Source organism: Nanorana parkeri, unplaced genomic scaffold (assembly GCF_000935625.1).
Source record: "Nanorana parkeri isolate BGI_ZX_2015 unplaced genomic scaffold, ASM93562v1 scaffold6, whole genome shotgun sequence".
Classification (NCBI taxonomy): domain Eukaryota; kingdom Metazoa; phylum Chordata; class Amphibia; order Anura; family Dicroglossidae; genus Nanorana; species Nanorana parkeri.
The window spans coordinates 4,972,420-4,991,790 of NW_017306274.1; the positions used below are offsets into that span (position 1 = coordinate 4,972,420).

At 48.4% G+C, this 19,371-nt stretch overlaps 1 protein-coding gene across 1 annotated transcript; it reads left to right on the forward strand.

Annotated features, from left to right (window-relative positions):
- The first annotated feature begins 3,712 nt into the window (after nt 1-3,712).
- PLLP (plasmolipin) lies at nt 3,713-15,704 on the forward strand. Its single transcript, XM_018552967.1, is given in 6 exon segments — nt 3,713-4,017; nt 5,230-5,355; nt 5,544-5,679; nt 14,161-14,264; nt 14,506-14,628; nt 15,585-15,704. Coding segments are annotated over 6 exon segments (720 nt in total). The 5' UTR covers nt 3,713-3,882; the 3' UTR covers nt 15,681-15,704.
- The last annotated feature ends 3,667 nt before the right edge of the window (nt 15,705-19,371 follow it).

Sequence of the window (19,371 nt, forward strand, 5' to 3'; positions counted from 1 at the left end):
GTAGATCCTGGTGGAAAGAGCCGAGAGCAGTGCAGGCATCGATAAAACATTGCGCAAGCTTTAATGAGATTTCTTAAAGACTTTAAAGTACTCGACAGCCCAGCCTGGGAATGGGAAATTCAAGGTTTAAAGAGACCCTGTCACCTCCAAACTGAAATACAGTACCTGGAAAAGAACACGGATAATGGGGATGTATAGTATGTAGGGAGGTTTACAATCCTACCAGGTTACTGTTTTTGCTGTCTGTGTACCATTGGGGCTTATTCCCGTCACTTGCTGTCCCAGGCGGGGAATGGTGTTGGCGGTGCGCGCTAACCTGGGTGTGTTGGCTCTGCATTATCTCCCCACCCAGCTCTGGCCAGCATCCCGGCCAGCTGACCTTACTGGTTGCCAGGAGCTAAGCAGGACACCGGCCAGAGTGTCCCAGGTTGCTATAAGCTGGGTGGATAGATGCATATGGCCCTTACACATCTCCCTGCCCGGCTTTTAGCAACCTGGGGCGCTCTGGCTGGTGTCCTGCTTAGCTCCTGGCAACCAGTAAGGTCACTGGTTGCCAAGAGCTAAGCAGGACCAGGCCGCTCTGCCTGCCACATCCCCCCTGCCCCACGTGACCCAAAGAGATGCCACCTGAGGCAACGGCTGTCTCATTATAGGGATGGCCCCCTATCCCCTAGCATATCCCCCGAGTTATGGGGAGTTCCCCTCTTAGGCAGCTGTCCCTGGAACAGGTGTCCCCTTTGTCAGATTTCCCCTCACTAGGGATAACTCAAAATGTTGGATTGTCACTCACTTTCACCAGCACAAGTGGAGGGGTAAATCTCCCCACTGGGGACACTGACAGCAATAAAAACCTAAAGCCTAAAAACACAATATTGGGAGATTTGCTTTCCTGAGCTCCCCATGAGAAGTCAGATGTCATAGAGATTTCTCTGGTTACCGGTTACATTGAGTCCACCTAAACCTTCGTAACAATTCCCAGCCCTGATGAAGGCGGAGCGTAATGACCCCCGAAATGCGTTGGCTTTTCTATGCGATCACATAATGAATCATTAAAGTCACGTGATCTCTCTCACCATTTGGTTTGGCGCACCTTTTACTGCTTTAAGGTACCAACCAAGCGGATCCTTGCTGTACGTGAGCGGCCTTACCAGAGCCAATGAGCTTGCCTGAAGCTTGAGGCTTCCGTCATCCAATCCATAACTTCTGAAGTCCCAGCGACCGCTCAGATATGTCTATTTGAACCAGTAAAACATTGACAGGGGTCCTAACCCTTCCCCACATGATCCAAAACTAATAAAAAGGTCTAACCCAGAGATACACTTTATAGCTGACTTACAATGTATTACTTTATTAAAGCTGCAAATTCAAAGGCTAAGTTCACCTTTAAAACCATGTTTCATGTTACACCTATATTCAGGATGGTAGCATCGTCTACGAATCCCCCCCCCCCAAACTTACATGAAAAGGGGGGGCGGGGGTTCCTGACTGCTGTTGTTTTTTTTAAATGACACGGCTGTCTCTGCCCACAGAGCCATGTCATCCATTCACAGATCTTTTCTTTTGTGAATATATGTGCATTATTCATTTATTTATTTTATTAATTTATTTTATTAATTCATTTTATTTATTTATTTAATTAATTAATTTGTTTTATTAATTTATTTTATTAATTTTATTAATTTTTTGTCCTTTAATAATACTGACAATGAATTTTAGGATGACATTAACGGGTTAAGGATTCTGTAAGATTTTAATGGTCGGGTTGGAGCTTTACAGCTCTGAATCAAACAAATGTCGACATCCTGGCCAAGTGAAAGCGCTGCATGGAGGGTGTTATTAGAAGCCGGTGAATCCTGTACAGATGGATGAATCACGGTGATGTTTGGGTGTGAACAACAAAAGCTCTTGCAGGTGTTTTTCTTTATGCAGCAGCCACAGCCTGAGTAGACAAGCCTGACCCCCGCCAGCATGCTGCAGAGGAGGAGCCTTGCTCTCTGTGGGGAAGCAGAGGTCTCTCTGTAGAGGTCTGAAACTCCCCTGCTGAGCCATAGCTACAGCTCTTTAATCAGCGAAGCTCCTGCTCTCTGCTGATTGGTGCAGGGGGTGTGTTTTGGGACACCTCTCCTGAGTCACAAGCAGGGGTTCTCACATCAGGTTCACTATGAGATGGCGGCGCGGGCTGGTGCAATATAACAATGCCCAATGTACTGAGCAGCTAGACTGTCCTCGCTGTGTGAATCTCAAGGCTTCATTTTCTGTTCTGAATGGAGTGTGCCTTTAAGAGACGGTCACAGTGTCCCTGAACCCCCGGGGTGCCAGGCTCCTGACAGGGGCAAAGCACGAGATGTGACAACTTAATGACACTTCCTGTCCTAGGGTGATAACACTTACTCCATGACACTTCCTGTCCTAGGGTGACAACGCTTACTCAATGACACTTCCTGTCCTAGGGTGACCACGCTTACTCAGTGACACTTCCTGTTCTAGGGTGACAACGCTTACTCAATAACACTTCCTGTTCTCAGGTGAAAACACTAACTCAGTGACTCTTCCTGTTCTAGGGTGACCACGCTTACTTAAAGACATTTCCTGTTCTAGAGTGACCACACTTACTCAATGAGACTTCCTGTCCTAGGGTGACAACACTCACTCAATGACACTTCCTGTACTAGGGTGACAACACTCACTCAATGACACTTCCTGTACTAGGGTGGCAACGCTAACTCAGTGACTCTTCCTGTTCTAGGGTGACCACGCTTACTTAAAGACTCTTCCTGTTCTAGGGTGACCACGCTTACTCAATGAGACTTCCTGTCCTAGGGTGACAACACTCACTCAATGACACTTCCTGTTCTAGGGTGACAACTAGGGTTGCCACCTTTTCTTCAAGCGAAACCCGAACATGCTAGCGATGCGCTGACATTTTTTTGGGCAGAATGATTTGTAGCTTATTCATATGTAAATATCACAGTTGAGACTGTTTTTAGTGGGGGGCCAGTAGCCCATGTCTTAATTTTGGTTGCCCCTGACTGCCTGACATCTTGTGTCCAAGTTTTTGCTGCCATGAAACCTGGACACAGCATTCAAAACCCGGACTGTCCCTACCTGCAACCCTAGTGACAACACTTACTCAGTGACACTTCCTGTTCTCAGGTTAAAACACTTACTCAGTGACACTTTCTGTTCTAAGGGGAAAACGCTCACTTAATGACACTTCCTGTTCTAGGGTGACCACACTCACTAACCATACTGTATCTAGGAGCACGGTTGTCACACTTGGCTGCTTTCCTTATTTGCACTACGAAATTATTTCCAAATTATTTTATCATAAAATGATGACAGAATCTACATCACATTGGGGAGGGGGGTCGTAGTTTTACAGGATGTAGCTGGAAAGATGATACATTTTAATTCAGCGCACAGGAAGCTACAAGGACCCTGGAGTTTTGTCAGATACTTCTCTCTACTTGCTATTGTATTAGCCAAGAAGAAAAGGAATGCCGCCATGACATGTACGGATCGGTCACCTGCGATATATGACATTTTTATTCTTGGGTCTAGTACGCCTTCCAGACCCTCAGGCGGGTTCGGCGTCGTGGCGATGCTGCAAGGGTTAATTAAAAGGGCGCCGTGCCCAGCACAGGTGGGAACCGGTCTCCTTAGACTTTGCACGGTGTGTCAAGGATCCTGTTACTGTTTAACCCGCCCGCTCCCCGCCCCTCCCTCCTGCACCTTGATGTCTGGGGCGTTGTTAGGGAAGCCTACGTCTGACAGGTAGGGAGAGATCCTCAGACCTGCCTTGTGCTGCCCATCGCTCACCTCCTCCAAGACTCACCTATTCCGTATGAGATTCCCCTGCTGAGCTGAACCCGCCGCACCGCCATGGCTGAATTCCCCGCCAAAGTCAGCACGCACACGAGCAGCACATCGGAGGCTGCCAGCCATGGAGCATCCTTCATGAGGCCGGACGTATCCTTCCTCAGGTCTATCCCTGGAATCCTCATGATTATCGAGCTGGTAAGTACCCGTCCTCGTCTTCTAAACCACGAACGCGTCTAGATAGGCTAGGGAGGAGTTCCGGGTTTGGCGCTACCATGCGTAGTTGGATGTTGGGATGGAGCTGGTGGTCCACCATGAGGTGAGCTGCTGCCCGTCCCAGCCCCGGCCTCACGGTGCCTCCCCGATGGTCTTGACTGAATCTCTCATGGACCCGAAGCATTTACCTTGAAAGAATTCGCGTTTTCAAGGCTCGTAGTCCCTTAAATTCAGCAGACCAAATTATTTGTAACCATAATGCACCGCGTGGCCTTTGAACTTAGGTCAGCTGGTTTAGAAGGATCAATAATGGGGGCTTTGTCATGTGACAGCCCCCTCGCTGTATGAAGGTGGGTCCCTGACAGCCGTGTGTCAGAGGAGTTTAGGGAAGCATGACCATTGTGCAGGGAGAGATAGTTGCTATGTGGCTCTATATTGCACTATATGACCGTGGATTGGATTGCAGTGTGGTGGGCTACAGATACTTGTGTACCCCCCGTGTTCAGGGTTTATGTTTTGGAGGGAGGGGGGGGATTTTTATTCTATTCTTGAAGGCGTGATCCAATAGAAACTGGTGGATGACCGGAGAACAAAATCATTACATTTTTCATAAATAGCTTGCTGTATCACCCACCATTCATAGTCCTAAACTGGGGGTCTGCAGTCTCTGACCACCTTCTGTAGATGTGTGCTGTCTCTGACCACCTCCTGTAGATGTCTGCTGTCTCTGACCACCTCCTGTAGATGTCTGCTGTCTCTAACCATCTCCTGTAACTGTATGCTGTCTCTGAACACCTCCTGTAGATGTCTGCTGTCTCTGACCACCTCCTGTAGATGTGTGCTGTCTCTGACCATCTCCTGTAGATGTTTGCTGTCTCTGACTACCTCCTGTAGATGTGTGCTGTCTCTGACCACCTCCTGTAGATGTGTGCTGTCTCTGACCACCTCCTGTAGATGTGTGCTGTCTCTGACCACCTCCTGTAGATGTCTGCTGTCTCTGACCACCTCCTGTAGATGTCTGCTGTCTCTGACCACCTCCTGTAGATGTCTGCTGTCTCTGACCACCTCCTGTAGATGTCTGCTGTCTCTGACCACCTCCTGTAGATGTCTGCTGTCTCTGACCACCTCCTGTAGATGTCTGCTGTCTCTGACCACCTCCTGTAGATGTCTGCTGTCTCTGACCACCTCCTGTAGATGTCTGCTGTCTCTTATCTACATCTGTTGCCCACCATCCATGGTCCTTACCAAGGGGTCCTGCCCTCGCTGCTGGAGATCCTAGAAATCTGCAAATATCAGTCTCAGTTGTACCCCTCCTTTCAGGTGCCAAGCCTTTGTAATTCCTCATCGTTGTGGGATTCTAGAAGATTTGGGGCTTACAAAGGTTTAGGCGATAATCTACAAGGTGACGTTTCCTACAACCACCGTCAGGTCCACCTCCACTGTCTATGGTGCAATGTCCCTCATTATCTTCCTGTGTCAGGGTATAATATCTGCCCGTCCTGTTTTAGCTGCAGAGTAAGGTGCTCGTTGAAGGGATCCTTCGAGTTTCTGCAATTAAATCCATGTCTTTGTTTGCTGCCTTTCTCCTCCCTCCCATCCCCCTCCTTACCTCTCGAGTGCCCCTGGGAACAATGGCGCTGCCAAGTACAAGTGTGATGATTGAACTCCCTGTTATCTGTAACCCTGTACTCTGTATCCATTACAGGCACACGTAGCGAGATAACAGGGACAGTAAATGGCAAATTCAATCCCTTGTAACGAATACCGGGGCCACAGAAACCTCAGCTCAGATCTAGGACTGAGTTGGTTGGTGTAATCAGATGGTAAGCTCTGTGGGTCAGGGTTCAGTGTGTTACTTACAGACAGGCCGATTTCATTGTTGGGCCACCTCTGGGCACCCCATCGGTTGGGGAACTGAAGAGACTGGAAACATTTGTACTTCCTAAAACACGGAACAGTTCAGACCCCGGAGCCCAGCCCGCATGGTCCCTTTTGGCACCTCTTGTGTGACTCTTGGGCCCCAGAGCCAATGGAATTTTCCCTTCCGAGGGGCCTTTGGTTTATTTCCTCCACACCCTCTTACTTTCTCCTTTTAAATATTTTTTTCCCTTTTATTTTTGTTCTGGACGTTGTGAAGAGAAATATCAAATCTATCATTTGTAAAGTGGCTTTAGGGAGGGCACATGTGGAAGTATTGATTCGTAAAGGGGGTATAATGGCCGTGATCTGTAGAAGTCGCTACTAAGACCTCAGTCTCTCTATCCCATACCTGCAGTCTCTGACCATCACCTCTATATCTATATGTCTGCAGTCTCTGACCATCACCTCTAGATTTCTGCAGTCTCTGACCATCACCTCCTAGATGTCTGCAGTCTCTGACCACCTCCTGTAGATGTTCCTCACCATCTCCTGTAGATGTCTGCAGTCTCTGACCATCTTCTGTAGATGTCTCTGGGCATCTCCTGTAGATATCTCTGACCATCTCCTGTAGATGTCTCTGACCATCTCCTGTAGATGTTCCTCACCATCACCTCTAGATGTCTGCAGTCTTTGACCACCTCCTGTAGATGTTCCTCACCATCTCCTGTAGATGTCTGCAGTCTCTGACCATCTTCTGTAGATGTCTCTGGGCATCTCCTGTAGATATCTCTGACCATCTCCTGTAGATGTCTCTGACCATCTCCTGTAGATGTCTCTGACCATCTCCTGTAGATGTCTGCAGTCTCTGAACATCTCCTGTAGATGTCTCTCATCATCTCCTGTAGATGTCCACAATCTCTGACCATCTCCTGTAGATGTCCACAATCTCTGACCATCTCCTGTAGAGGTCTGCAACATCTGTAGATGTCTCAACTCTCCTCTCTCTCGAGCAACTGTCGGGCTCTCGGTCCATGACCAAGTGCCCGACTTTTCAGAGGGGGTTACTCCAAAATGACTGTCAGCCATTTTGGTGTCATCCCTCCAATGGTGTCAACCGGGTGACGGCCGCACCCCCTTGTGACGGCACTGGTTTGAGCAGGGGTGGGCATCCCCTGCCCTCCAACTGTGGAGAAACTACAAACTGCTTGCCCCTGGTTTTATGTGTCCCTGTTGGACAAATTACTTCTTAATGTTGTAGTTATGTGTTCAGCACGGAGATCTTGAGGAATGCTGACTTAAGTTTTACTTGCTTAGCAGGACATTACATGTATGTATACAGGAATACAGCATCACCAGGAAACATATCATAGATAAGTATGCATAACCATAGAGACTTACATTGCACTACAGCGCCATCTACTGCTCAAAAGACAGTTACACAAGCAATACAATCAGTATGCTGTTGTATTTCCAACACTTACTTCCTCTACTGGTGACAACGTTATCACAAGGGCAGAAAGTAAACTAGATCTCCCTGATAGGGTTACAAAGAACAGGAAGAGGTTCTAAGCATTCCCCTACTCAAACCGGTCTTCTATCAGAAGCTCCAACTCATCGAGATCTCCAACTATCTGACTTCCGGTGCTCAGAAAGACCGGAGCTCTGTACAGTTGCGGTGCTAATGCGCGCATAGCGTTTTCAGAATACTCGTCGAGTTTGCCAGCTGCTGTATATTTTTATAATGCAGCTGTACAGAAGCTCCGTCAGTCTTTGTGTTTTGCAGTCTAACGCCGTCTGGTCGAAATCTCCAACTTGCAAGGACCCGGCAGTGAGGTAGTTGGAGATTTCGACGAGTTGGAGCTTTCGATAGAACACCAGCTGTACGCGCATGGCAATAAAGCCCATCGCTGTAATTCTGCCATGGAGGTCCATGTTCAGACACTTCCTATTATAGGGTGACAACACTCTCTCTGTCACTCTCGCTTTCGATAGAACACCGGAAAACAACTGGATGGAGTTATACTTTACAATTGAACTTTTGATCTTGCAGACATGTACCGGCTCCTCCCCTGGACACATTTAAGCCAAAACCTATTTTTTTGGTATAGAATAGAGAGAGGAAGAGTGAGAACCTCTCTCAGCTTTTTTATCATCTTTGATGCCTCATTTCCTGTTTGGTCACCAGGACAGGAAGTGGGCTGAAATCTCCCCAGTGGGGTCAAAGGCAGTAATAAACAGTTTTAGAAGATATAATTGGAAGGCGCTTGATTTGGTCCGCACTATTTGTCTTCTTAATGGAATGCCATTCCAAATGAATGTGCATTGTCACAGATTGCCGTGTGTTTCCGTGCATTGGGGTAAAGCGAGTGACTGCACGTGACCACAATTCATACGTGTCATGTTTTTAGGACAGGTTCGGTGTAGGTGAATGGAGCTTCTGGAACCCTCAGGAGCCATTTAAAGCCCATTACACCTTGAGGAACACCCTTAAAGGACACGTTGTAGTAACCCCCCCGGGCCCCAACCCACTTAACTAGGCAAAGCTGACTTATCCCCCCACCTTCTCAGGTCAATACTTACCTCCTATGAGCTGCTGGAACATGCGCACTAACGCCTCATAAATTTGGGTCGTTGCTTCTGTAGTACCGATTAGTCCTTTCCATCAGGTGGGGTGCAAAAATGAACTTGTCCCATTCACACCATAGTGTTGTACTAAAGGCGCGGTATCCATGTTTAGCCAGGGTCGGTGCTGCCACTAGGCAGCCGGCTAGAGCGCACTGCTACCTAGGGCGCAGCCTTGACCATTCACCCCCCACGGCGCCCCCCATCTATAACAAATTGCAAAAGCCAATAGCAGGCTGGCTATTGCACCCGCCCACCAAGTAGAGGAGCGTAACTGAGAGACAACTTTCTCTCAGGTTCGCTCCTCTGCTCAGTGGGAGGGGTTTCATTAGCCGGCCTGCTATTGGCTATTTCAAATTAAATTACATCCACCTGTCGCCTGCAGAAGCTTTAGCTGGTCTTGCCTAGAGTGCAAAATAGTCTAGCACCGGCCCTGTGTTTAGTGCAACAAAATGCACCCCGTAGCATTACTTTATTCAATGCAGGGCAACGCACAGCGAAACGCACGGATGGCGAGATGCCATTCACAATGTTTGCACGATTTTTCAGGCCTGAGCATTTTTTCAGCCAATGGGAAGCTCCGTACTAGGAGGAGGTTGGGGTAGTTTAGCCTTGAAAAACACACATTTTCAGGCGCTCCCATTAAGGTCTATGAGGTAAAAAGTCTCCGTTCTGCTTCAGAATCAGCTCGTGTGAATGTTGTGTGAATCAGGAGGACGCAAAGGTGCACAAAGTTGACATTCTCCTCACCGGATGTATAAATAAAGTTTGTTTGTTATGTAAACACATCAACACCATTTACAAGGGAAAACACTGCACAGAGATGTGAGAAAACGTGAGATTCCCGTGTGTTTTCCTGAGCGACACAATCTGACCGAGAATCATTCACACGCCGCGCTCATCCAATCTGAGATCACGGGGGCTCCGCCTCTACAAAGCAATGACTGGCTGATAGCGGCCGCAGCTGTCCGATGGTGTTCAGAGGTCGTCACACATGGAGGGGTTGAGGCCTGTTATAAACAACGGATATCTTTTATTATAATTCTTCTTTTCCTATTCTTATTCATCCTTCGTCACATCTCCTGCAGCCTCTTTGTACTCACTTCCTGTCTACATGCACTCCACCGATGGCGGCATTTCACAGGGCGGGGTTATTGTTGGTGAAACAGTGGGCCTTGTCTGTGTAATGTGTGTTGAAATGGCCACTTGTAGTCTCTATTGGTGACAGGGTGACAAGGCATAGGTGGCAAGGCGAGAACAAATTGCTGACAGGGTGACAACACATTGGTGATAACGCATTGCTGACAGGGTGACAACACATTGGTGATAACGCATTGCTGACAGGGTGACGACGCATTGCTGACAGGGTGACAGCGCATTGGTGACAGGGTGACAGCGCATTGGTGACAGGGTGACAGCGCATTGGTGACAGGGTGACAGCGCATTGGTGACAGGGTGACAGCGCATTGGTGACAGGGTGACAGCATATTGGTGACAGGGTGACAGCATATTGGTGACAGGGTGACAATGCATTGGTGACAGGGTGACAGCGCATTGGTGACAGGGTGACAGCGCATTGGTGACAGGGTGACAGCGCATTGGTGACAGGGTGGCAGTGCATGGCTGACAAGATGACAATGCATTGGTGACAGGGTGACAGCGCATTGGTGACAGGGTGACAACGCATTGGTGACAGGGTGACAACGCATTAGTGACAGCATATTGGTGACAAGGTGACAATGAGCCATAAAGAATTCCAAGATTTAATCTTTCTTAGCCTTATTTGGGGAGGCCGGAGATGGAGGACGTGGGGCTGAGGTAGATGTTGTTTGGCCGGTTGCAGAGTTTATTGGGATCCTCAGACATAAATAATCAATAATCTGATCATGAATTTAGAAACAAACAAAAGAAAACTTTATGTATCTCCGATCACTAAAACCTCCTGTATACACTTCAACATGTGAATGTCGTTTCATAAGTCAGTCTCAATATATTTAAATCTTCAGCTTTCAATAAAATTATACCTAGTGATCCCGCCAAGCACTTCCTGCTATAGGGTTACAACACTTATTCCCCGCGCCTTAATTGTGCTCCTCTGTTGTCACTCTGTCACAGATGGAAACTACAAGCAGATGTTTCCATGCATATTACACAGCCATGGACCGCTGTTGTCACCTTCATTAAACCCGTCCTGAGAAATGCCATGCAGTCATCGCTGGTGTGCATGTAGACGGGAATTGGCTGTAAAGAGGCTGATGGGAATCAACAGCACTAAGATGTTCCCTGTAAAAAAGACCGGTCACTGCTGCTGCTCTCTCTCCTTGTGCGGGGTGACTGGTCTTGTCTCCGCCCCCTCCTGTAATAAAGACCACTCACTGCGGCTCTCTCTCCTTGTGCAGGGTGACTGGTCTTGTCTCCGCCCCCTCCTGTAATAAAGACCACTCACTGCGGCTCTCTCTCCTTGTGCAGGGTGACTGGTCTTGTCTCCGCCCCCTCCTGTAATAAAGACCACTCACTGCGGCTCTCTCTCCTTGTGCAGGGTGACTGGTCTTGTCTCCGCCCCCTCCTGTAATAAAGACCACTCACTGCGGCTCTCTCTCCTTGTGCAGGGTGACTGGTCTTGTCTCTGCCCCCTCTTGTAATAAAGACCGGTCACAGCTGCGTTTGCTCCTTGTGCAGGGTGACTGGTCTCGTCTCCGCCCCTCCTGTAGTTTCCTGTAGTGGGTGGAGCCTGCTGGCCCCTCCCACAGCTCTGCCCCCTGCACAGGCTATGTACAGCACAGTGATGATGTCACTGCTACTTTTACAAGGTAATATCCGGGTTCTTGTCTCACACAAAATAGTTTTGGCCGGAGTCGGTCCGCCGGCGTCCATAAGGACTTAGTGAGCATGGCAGCCGCTGGTGAAGATGAATGCCGGGAATCAGAACACAAAGCTGCTCAGCAACGGCAAGCACCCACTAACCCGCTATAAATGCTAAGTGCTTAGAAGTGTTCCAGAGTGTTGGCTTAACGTGTGCGCTATATAAACATGTTTTCACAGCTAGGACACGGCTTGTTACATACAAACAAAACAAGATTGTACAGAATGTGACAATGAAGATGAAGGAGACCCCTGACCAGCAGAGCCCAGGATGCAGCTGCAGAATGGAGCACACCGCTTTCAGCTGCCAGCTCACATTGACATCCATGTCAATCCAGAGAATCCAGAAATCCACTTTTTTTCCCCAATGGGAATTCTGTATTGCAAAACCCGTTCCCACGCGTTTCACCCAAATCTATCACACATGGTACAATCTGATTGTACAATCTCCTTTAGATCTACCAACAAGCGTCCTATTGATTGCAAGGATCGCATTTTGGCAGAGGCACCCCCCGCCTAACACCACATGCTGTTTACAATTTGCAGCACGCGTACAAGAGTGATTTGTCAACGGAAGACTAGCGGTCCCATCTTCCACCAAGGCAGAGGGACTTGTCGATGTCCCTGGAGGATGTGTGGTGATGTCACCGATCTCGTAGTCCTTCGATAACTTCCTCCAGCAGGTCTGTTCCTTGGTATGGACCTAGGGCTGGGGGAGGAGTCTGCAGGGGACCGCACATTGCACCCACCATGCACTGATCGCGGTTGCAATGCTCTGCAGGCTTTACCTACAAATTCCAACATGCCTCTGCCTTTGGGAGTCATGTTTGTAACTGTCAGTGTTGCACTGCCTCCTGGGACTTGTAGTTCCACAACAGCTGCCCACCCCTGGTGTAGAACTTTTTGCATTGTACGTATGAGATGACGGCGGCGTCCCCGGCCCCCTTTCCCTCCGAGGGCGCAGCAAGTGGCTACACGTGTGTGTGTGTTCTGAAGTGGTGAAATCTTTCCCGGGGATGTGAAGGGTTAACCTTGGCGGTGATGTTGTCAAGATCAAAACACAAAATAATCGCCGTCCTGATATTGCGCAACACTGTCAGCGCGTCCCCACGCCGAAATGCCAAACCGGTTGGCGTGATGAACACACAGACATCCCGCCTTTGGATGGGGCTCGGAGGTGAAGGCTGAGACATCACTGCAAGGCAAAACAATGGCTGCATGGCAATACATGATAAGGTTGCCTACCACTGGTGTAAACCTAATGCCAGCCAATTCTTTGAAACTTTGGATAGGAAAGAGCTAAAATTTCCTGTCATTTGCTAAACGTTTCCATCTGTAACCCGATTGGGTGGATTTGTCTCACTTCCTCTCCCAATGACACCACTATGAGGAATGGTAGGAATGGGTTGTCACGGGACAGGAAGCATTAAAAAAAAAACCTCTCAGAGGTACGAATCCTTCTCCACTCTACTATAAATGTGTTTTTGTCTGTGTCCTCCTTGTCCTGACAGGAAGTGAGGTAAAAATTAGTAAGGGGTGGTCCGGCTTCGGAACCTCTGAGCAAGGAAGTTACATAAGGCCTTTTGTCCAATCAGCTGAGGGCCTGGGGTATTCCCGCCCTGCAGCTGCGTGTAAACAAAGGGGCAGGAGGCTTCTGTTGATGTCATTGACCTTATATGGCCACAGCCATATATGGTAAATATAATTTACCATATATAGACATGTAGCCATATAAGGCCACATGCTTTGCTCACATGACTTCCCCTCCTGCAGCTGATTGGCTGGCATGGAAGGAGCTTCCTCCTGTGTTCGGTAGGAGCTGCATCTGTGTTCGGAGAAGCTCAGATTCGGAACAAGTTCCTCATTCCTACCAATAACGACACAGACAGGAGGCGCTGGACATATCTTACCAGAAATGCATGGTTGTAATAGGCCAACCAAGTAGAGCGCAGTAGCTGGGGGTCAGGCTGATCTTCCACAAAATTCGGGGGGCCCCTTATCTAGGTGACCCAAAATGTAAAAAGCCTAACGGGAGTGCCAGACCAAATATATAGGACCCCAATAGGAAACATACAACAGCCAACGCGTTTCGGGGGCACCAACGCTCCCCCTTCGTCGGGGCTGTTGTAAAAAAAAAACAAGAATGCAATAATGTGATTGGCTGGAACATCAATCAATGAATCCTAAAAGATCACAGAATATGTCACACCAAAACAAAACCCATCTATCAAGAACCGGTAGAACCGGACCGTGAGTCATAAAGCCGGATGACATTAGGAAATATTGTCAGAAATGTTAACCCTTCCTCACTTTGGGGTGGAGTAGATAAGGGTCAGAGCCGCTGTCTTCTTATAGGCTGACAAAGGCACACGTTTTTAACCCTTGCAGTGCTGCCGATCTCCTGCAGCCTCTTTCAGCCACTTCCTGTCTACACCCATCAGCCGGGCATCACCGCCCCGGACCGGCTTCCTGATACTGACGATGCGTGGACCGTGCCTGCGTAATGTGCGTAGGTCTGGCTCCTTGTAGTCGCCATCGGGCATGTGAGTAGGGTGACAATGCAAAATTAGACAATGGTCGCCTTCTAACAGGAAGTGCCTGAACAAGGACCTGCATGGTGGGATCACCCCGTATTCTGCGGCAGATTTTAGATGATTGAAAGTGACTTTTGAAGTGAACGCGTTAGAGCTGATCCGAGATTTTATTCCGATATGATTATTATATTCCTATTATTACCATTATTATTATATTCCTATTATTATTATATTCATATTATTATTATATTCCTATTATTATATTGTTAATGGGTGGTGACCCTCGTCCTCTTCATCCTCATCCTCCTCCAGATACAGAGGAAAATTTCCTTTGTTCCATGGCCGTTAGTGGTAAGTTCCAGTTTTTTTAAAGCTGACGTTTATATTTTGCCTTCCCTTGTCCCCCTCCCCCCAGAAGAAATCCTCCAATGGGGGACACCCTTAATAATGTCTGCAGTTGCCTCCGCTAGATCAGAGCAGGAAAAGGTCTCCTGTTGCATCATGGGAAGTTTGGAGGTTTTTTTTCTTCTTGATCCTGGTTCAGGTTTGGAGCCCCCCGCATTCATTCTATCTCTATGTCCTCTCCCTCCAGCTGTTCATCTACGACGCCTTGGCCACCCTCCTCTACGTGACCGGATTCATCGCCTGCGCCGCCTCCGTACGAGTGGGCGTGAGCATGAATGGCCAAGACTACAACAAAAGAGCATCTGCCTCGGTGAGTGAGAACACAGCCTGGACTCTGGGGGGCGGGGGGGGGGAGTTATCATATTATTAATACAACTTGTGGGTGTTATGTTGGGTGGTTGTTACCATGCCCCACCCCCCCACTGAGGCGTTGGACCCGGATGTATAGCTGATTCGGCCCACTGGCCCCTATTTAGGAGCGCTGTATGCGATTAACTGAAAGAAGTCGTGCCAAACCCACTGCTTCTGAGGGTCAAGACGTGTCATTTATTGATTTCCCAAATGGCAGAAAGATGAACAAAAAAATAAATAGCCGACACATTTCGGGATCCCCCAAACAACTTCCTTTACCAGGGCCACAAAGGCAAAGCCGATCACAACTGATAACAATATTTTCAGATTTTTAATGAGAGATCAGTTGCAATACTTGTACATCACCTTTCATGTTTAATATCTTGATTTTGTAGCCCTGATGAAGGGTGATGGTTTTCTGACCTCGAAACGCGTCGGTTATCTTATGTTCATCAGATTGTATAGTGTATGGTTGGCCTTAGTCTTGTTGGACACTACAGCTGCTGCTATACTTCCTGTTTACTGCAGAGTATCCGTTAGACAGCAGCACTGGCGTCATGTCTCCGCCCACCATCTCCGCCGGGCCAATCACAAAACACCTGTTTGTAAATGGCTGAGTGCAAGGGAAGGGGGTGGAGATATGACCCCCGTGTGCAGCATCCATTTTACTCCTAAGCCCCACCTCCTGCTACTTATTTCAAGTCACATGATGAACCCCATTTATTACTTTAACCAGAGTATAGGCAACCTCGGTCCTCCAGCTGTGCTGAGACCACATATCCCATCATGCCTCTGCGGGTCATACCTGTGGCTGTTAGAGTCTTGCAATGCCTTGTGGCACTTGTAGTTCCACAACAGCTGGAGAGCCGAGGTCACCTTCCCCCATCCTGATGACCTCTGACCTTTGTTTTGCAGTTCTTCGCCTGCTTAGTGATGATCGCCTACGGCGCAAGCAGCTACTTCAGTTTCACCGACTGGCGAGGTCCCGGCGCCAACGCGGCTTCGGGTTAAGCCGGTGCTTCCTCCCCCACAGACGCAATGTATATATATACATAGATTTTTGTAAAAAAAAAATATTGATGTGCACGAACTCTAACCGATGGTGAAGCCGAAGACCACCGGGAAGTTTGGCGGCACCAGCGGACCAAGTCTGGACTCGAGGTTCTTCAGAATATTCAGATTTTCTTTTCTTTGAGCCCAATTTTCCTGCAAAAGAATCAAATTCCACTGATGATCCAATAAAATGATCGCCAGCATTGGATTCCATACAAGTGTAGTGCTGGAACCGTCTAGGCCCCCCGCAAACCCCAACATTCTCACCAGGTAGGGGCCAGGGTATCATTTCCGTGGCAGGTGGCACAGAGATGGGTAATTGAAGGGAAGAGCACAGAAAACATGTGCCCATTATGAGGAGCTCCCACCATCCCTGTGCTGAGTTCCCGGGTCTGTATACCTGCTGTGCCCCATTATGAGGGGCTCCCACAATCCCTGTGCTGAGTTCCTGGGTCTGTACACCTGTTGTGCCCCATTATGAGGAGCTCCCACCATCATTGTGCTGTGCCCCTTATGAGGAGCTCCCACCATCCCTGTGCTGAGTTCCTGGTTCTGTACACCTGCTGTGCCCCATTATGAGGAGCTCCCATCATCATTGTGCTTAGTTCCCGGGTCTGTACACCTGCTGTGCCCATTATGAGGAGCTCCCACCATCCCTGTGCTGAGTTCCCGGGTCTGTACACCTGCTGTGCCCATTAGGAGGAGCTCCCGCCATCCCTGCGCTGAGTTCCCAGCGGTTAACATCTGCAGTGCCCATTATGAGGTGCTGTACACCTGCTGTGCCCATTATGAGGAGCTCCCACCATCCCTGTGCTGAGTTCCCGGGTCTGTACACCTGCTGTGCCCATTATGAGGAGCTCCCACCATCCCTGTGCTGAGTTCCCGGGTCTGTACACCTGCTGTGCCCATTATGAGGATGGCTGATGAATGAACAGGGGAACATAAAGAACAGATTTGGGGGGTGGTCTTGATTGGCCTCTCGGGAGATGTAGTCTTGTGTGTCTGAATGCGATGTAAGGGTGAACCCCATTATATAGGGTAGCTACGGAGCACACCAACGGCTCAATGAACTAGCATATCTCTCCCTCGCAGACCATACTGGACATAACCCTACGTGGTGCTGTAGCATCCAATCAATGGCATCGTATAGGGCAGAGGTATAAAATGTCACCATTGCGTCACCTTCGATTGAATGAACATTTGATAGTTTCATAGAGGAAATCCCAATCTAGTGATATGTATGGGAGGCGTCCCCGGGCTTCTTCCTCCAGACATATGTGAAACTTCCCGGAGTCGCTTGAGCTCCCCCTTGATAAGGACACATGACTGGTCCTCCTAATTATGTATTAATATGTTTTATTAAAAACTTCCTTCTATTTCTAATCTGCGGTCAGCTGACATTTTTTAATTTTTTAGAATGTATTTATCTTTTCTGGAATGACGACAAATGTATTCATGGTATAGATGGGAGTTCCTAAATTTACCATTTAAAGTGCAACTCCAGCTGTAAAGGCCAAACTGGCAGCACTGCAGAGATTTGTTTATAGTGCGGCAGAACAAGCTCAGGGCTGAGTGCTGTCAGGATCCTTTATCATCCATCCTGCTGAGCCCACAGACCGGCGATGAAAGAACTGGTAACGTCCCTGCACATCCGCTCCTGTTATGACATCAGCACTGTAATAGGAATACATACTGGAGGTGTCTCTGATAATACAATCAAAGGTTACATGAAGAAATCACTTTTATGTAGTGAGCGGCGCCTTCCATCCGCCCATCACTTCCATCAACTTCCTGGATCCCCAGTGTGCTTTGCATCTCCTTCCTGCTGCTTGATGTGATGCAATCTTCATTTCTCAAGACTACATCTCCCATCATGCATTGCTTTGGCTAGGCAGCTCACATATACACAGGCCTACCAGCCAAGAACTACCCACAACCAGTGACATCACCAGGGAGGTGCGGCCCACACCCAAGTTCCACCATTGGAGGGATAGCACAATGCATCAAAAAGCAACATTTCGGGGTCTCACAAGGTGCCCTTCCTCAAGCAAAATGAGTGCTGAAGGAGACAACATCCCCTCCACTCATTTTGCCTGATGAAGGGGATCTTGTGAGACCCCGAAACGTTGCTTTTTGATGCATTGTGCTGTCTCATGCACCAATAAACAGACACCAATGATTCATACTTGGAGTGCCAGTGACTGTTATTCTTTGATTATAGACGGTTGCCATAGCACCCGTCTTTTCTATGGAACAGCTGTTTTGAGTGCAATGGGTTCATGGACTGTATCCTAAACCATTGGAGGGGTGACACCAAAATGACTGATTTTGGTGTTACCCCCTCTAAAAAGCCGGGCCCTCGGTCATGGACCGAGAGCCCAACAGTGTCAGGAGAGAGGAAGGGACCCGGCGGCATACCTCATCTCACCGGGTGAACATCCCCTCCTCTCTCTGCCGGCGTCCATCACCAAGATGGCTGCCAGCAGGCGTCAATAAGATGACCGCACATGCACGATGGTGTCACCCCGGTCTCCGCTCCGGGTGACACCCGGCCTGGGGGCACCGCTGCCAAGAACATCAATCAGTATGAATCAAAAGAAGGAGCGTTAAACCAAAATCCGTAAGAGTCCATACAGCTTTAATGATTAAAAAAAAGCAGACAATGTGTTTTAGGGACAACCTCCCCCTTCATCAGGGCCAAAAGAAAGTAAATATGAACTAAAATATAAACAATACAAAAGAAGATTGTTACCTTGTATGACTCTCGCACAATTTTTGGTTGAGCGCAACCTTTTGTTTGCATCAAACTCTAGCTCGGGTGTACGCAACCTCTGCCCTCCAGCTGTTGTGGAACTACAAGTCCCATGAGGCCTTTCAAGACTAAGAGCCACAGTCATGACTCCCAGAGATGATGTGCCTTGTAGTTTCATTGCAGCTGGAGTGCCAAGGTTGTCTACACCTGCTCTAGTTGCATAATAGGACTGGAAGGGTGTCAAACGCATGAGTAGCATCAATGTGCAGAGAATTTATAATCACCGTTCCATGTGCTTCCCTGAAGATTGACAGCTCCATCCACATGCCTCACATATGGCAATAAAACATGGGAACATGGCTGTTGCATCAACTCTTCCATCACGGATCCAAAAACTTCCCACAGGAACGGTATGGCCCAAGAAGATGCTGGGGCATGTAGTTCCACACCTGGTTACTTTGTCCTCGAGTGTGTCACCCTCTGAGCGCTGCTGTGCCCTCTCCCACATTGAAAGGAGAACATAACCATACAGTATGTAGAAACATTTGCTACAATACTTTTTCTACAATGCCCGTGCTAAGAAATGTTGTTAGAATATCCTCCCCCCCCCCTCTGTGCTGCCCCAATAAACATGACTGGGTCTGATCAGGAAAATAGGAAGCTGCAATTCTAGAACTTGTCACTAGGTGGCGATAAACATCTGCAGTGATCGGTCCTGCTGGAGAACGCAGAAAACAGCGCAGCAAAAAGTACCTGTGATGTGTCAGTCTTGTTGGGTGTAGGATCTGTCATCTCATATAATGGTGTTAGGGCAGGGGTGCAGGTCACTGGGCATTTCATGTTATTATACAGGATTTATATAACACCAACCGTTTGCACAGCACTTTACAGTTATAA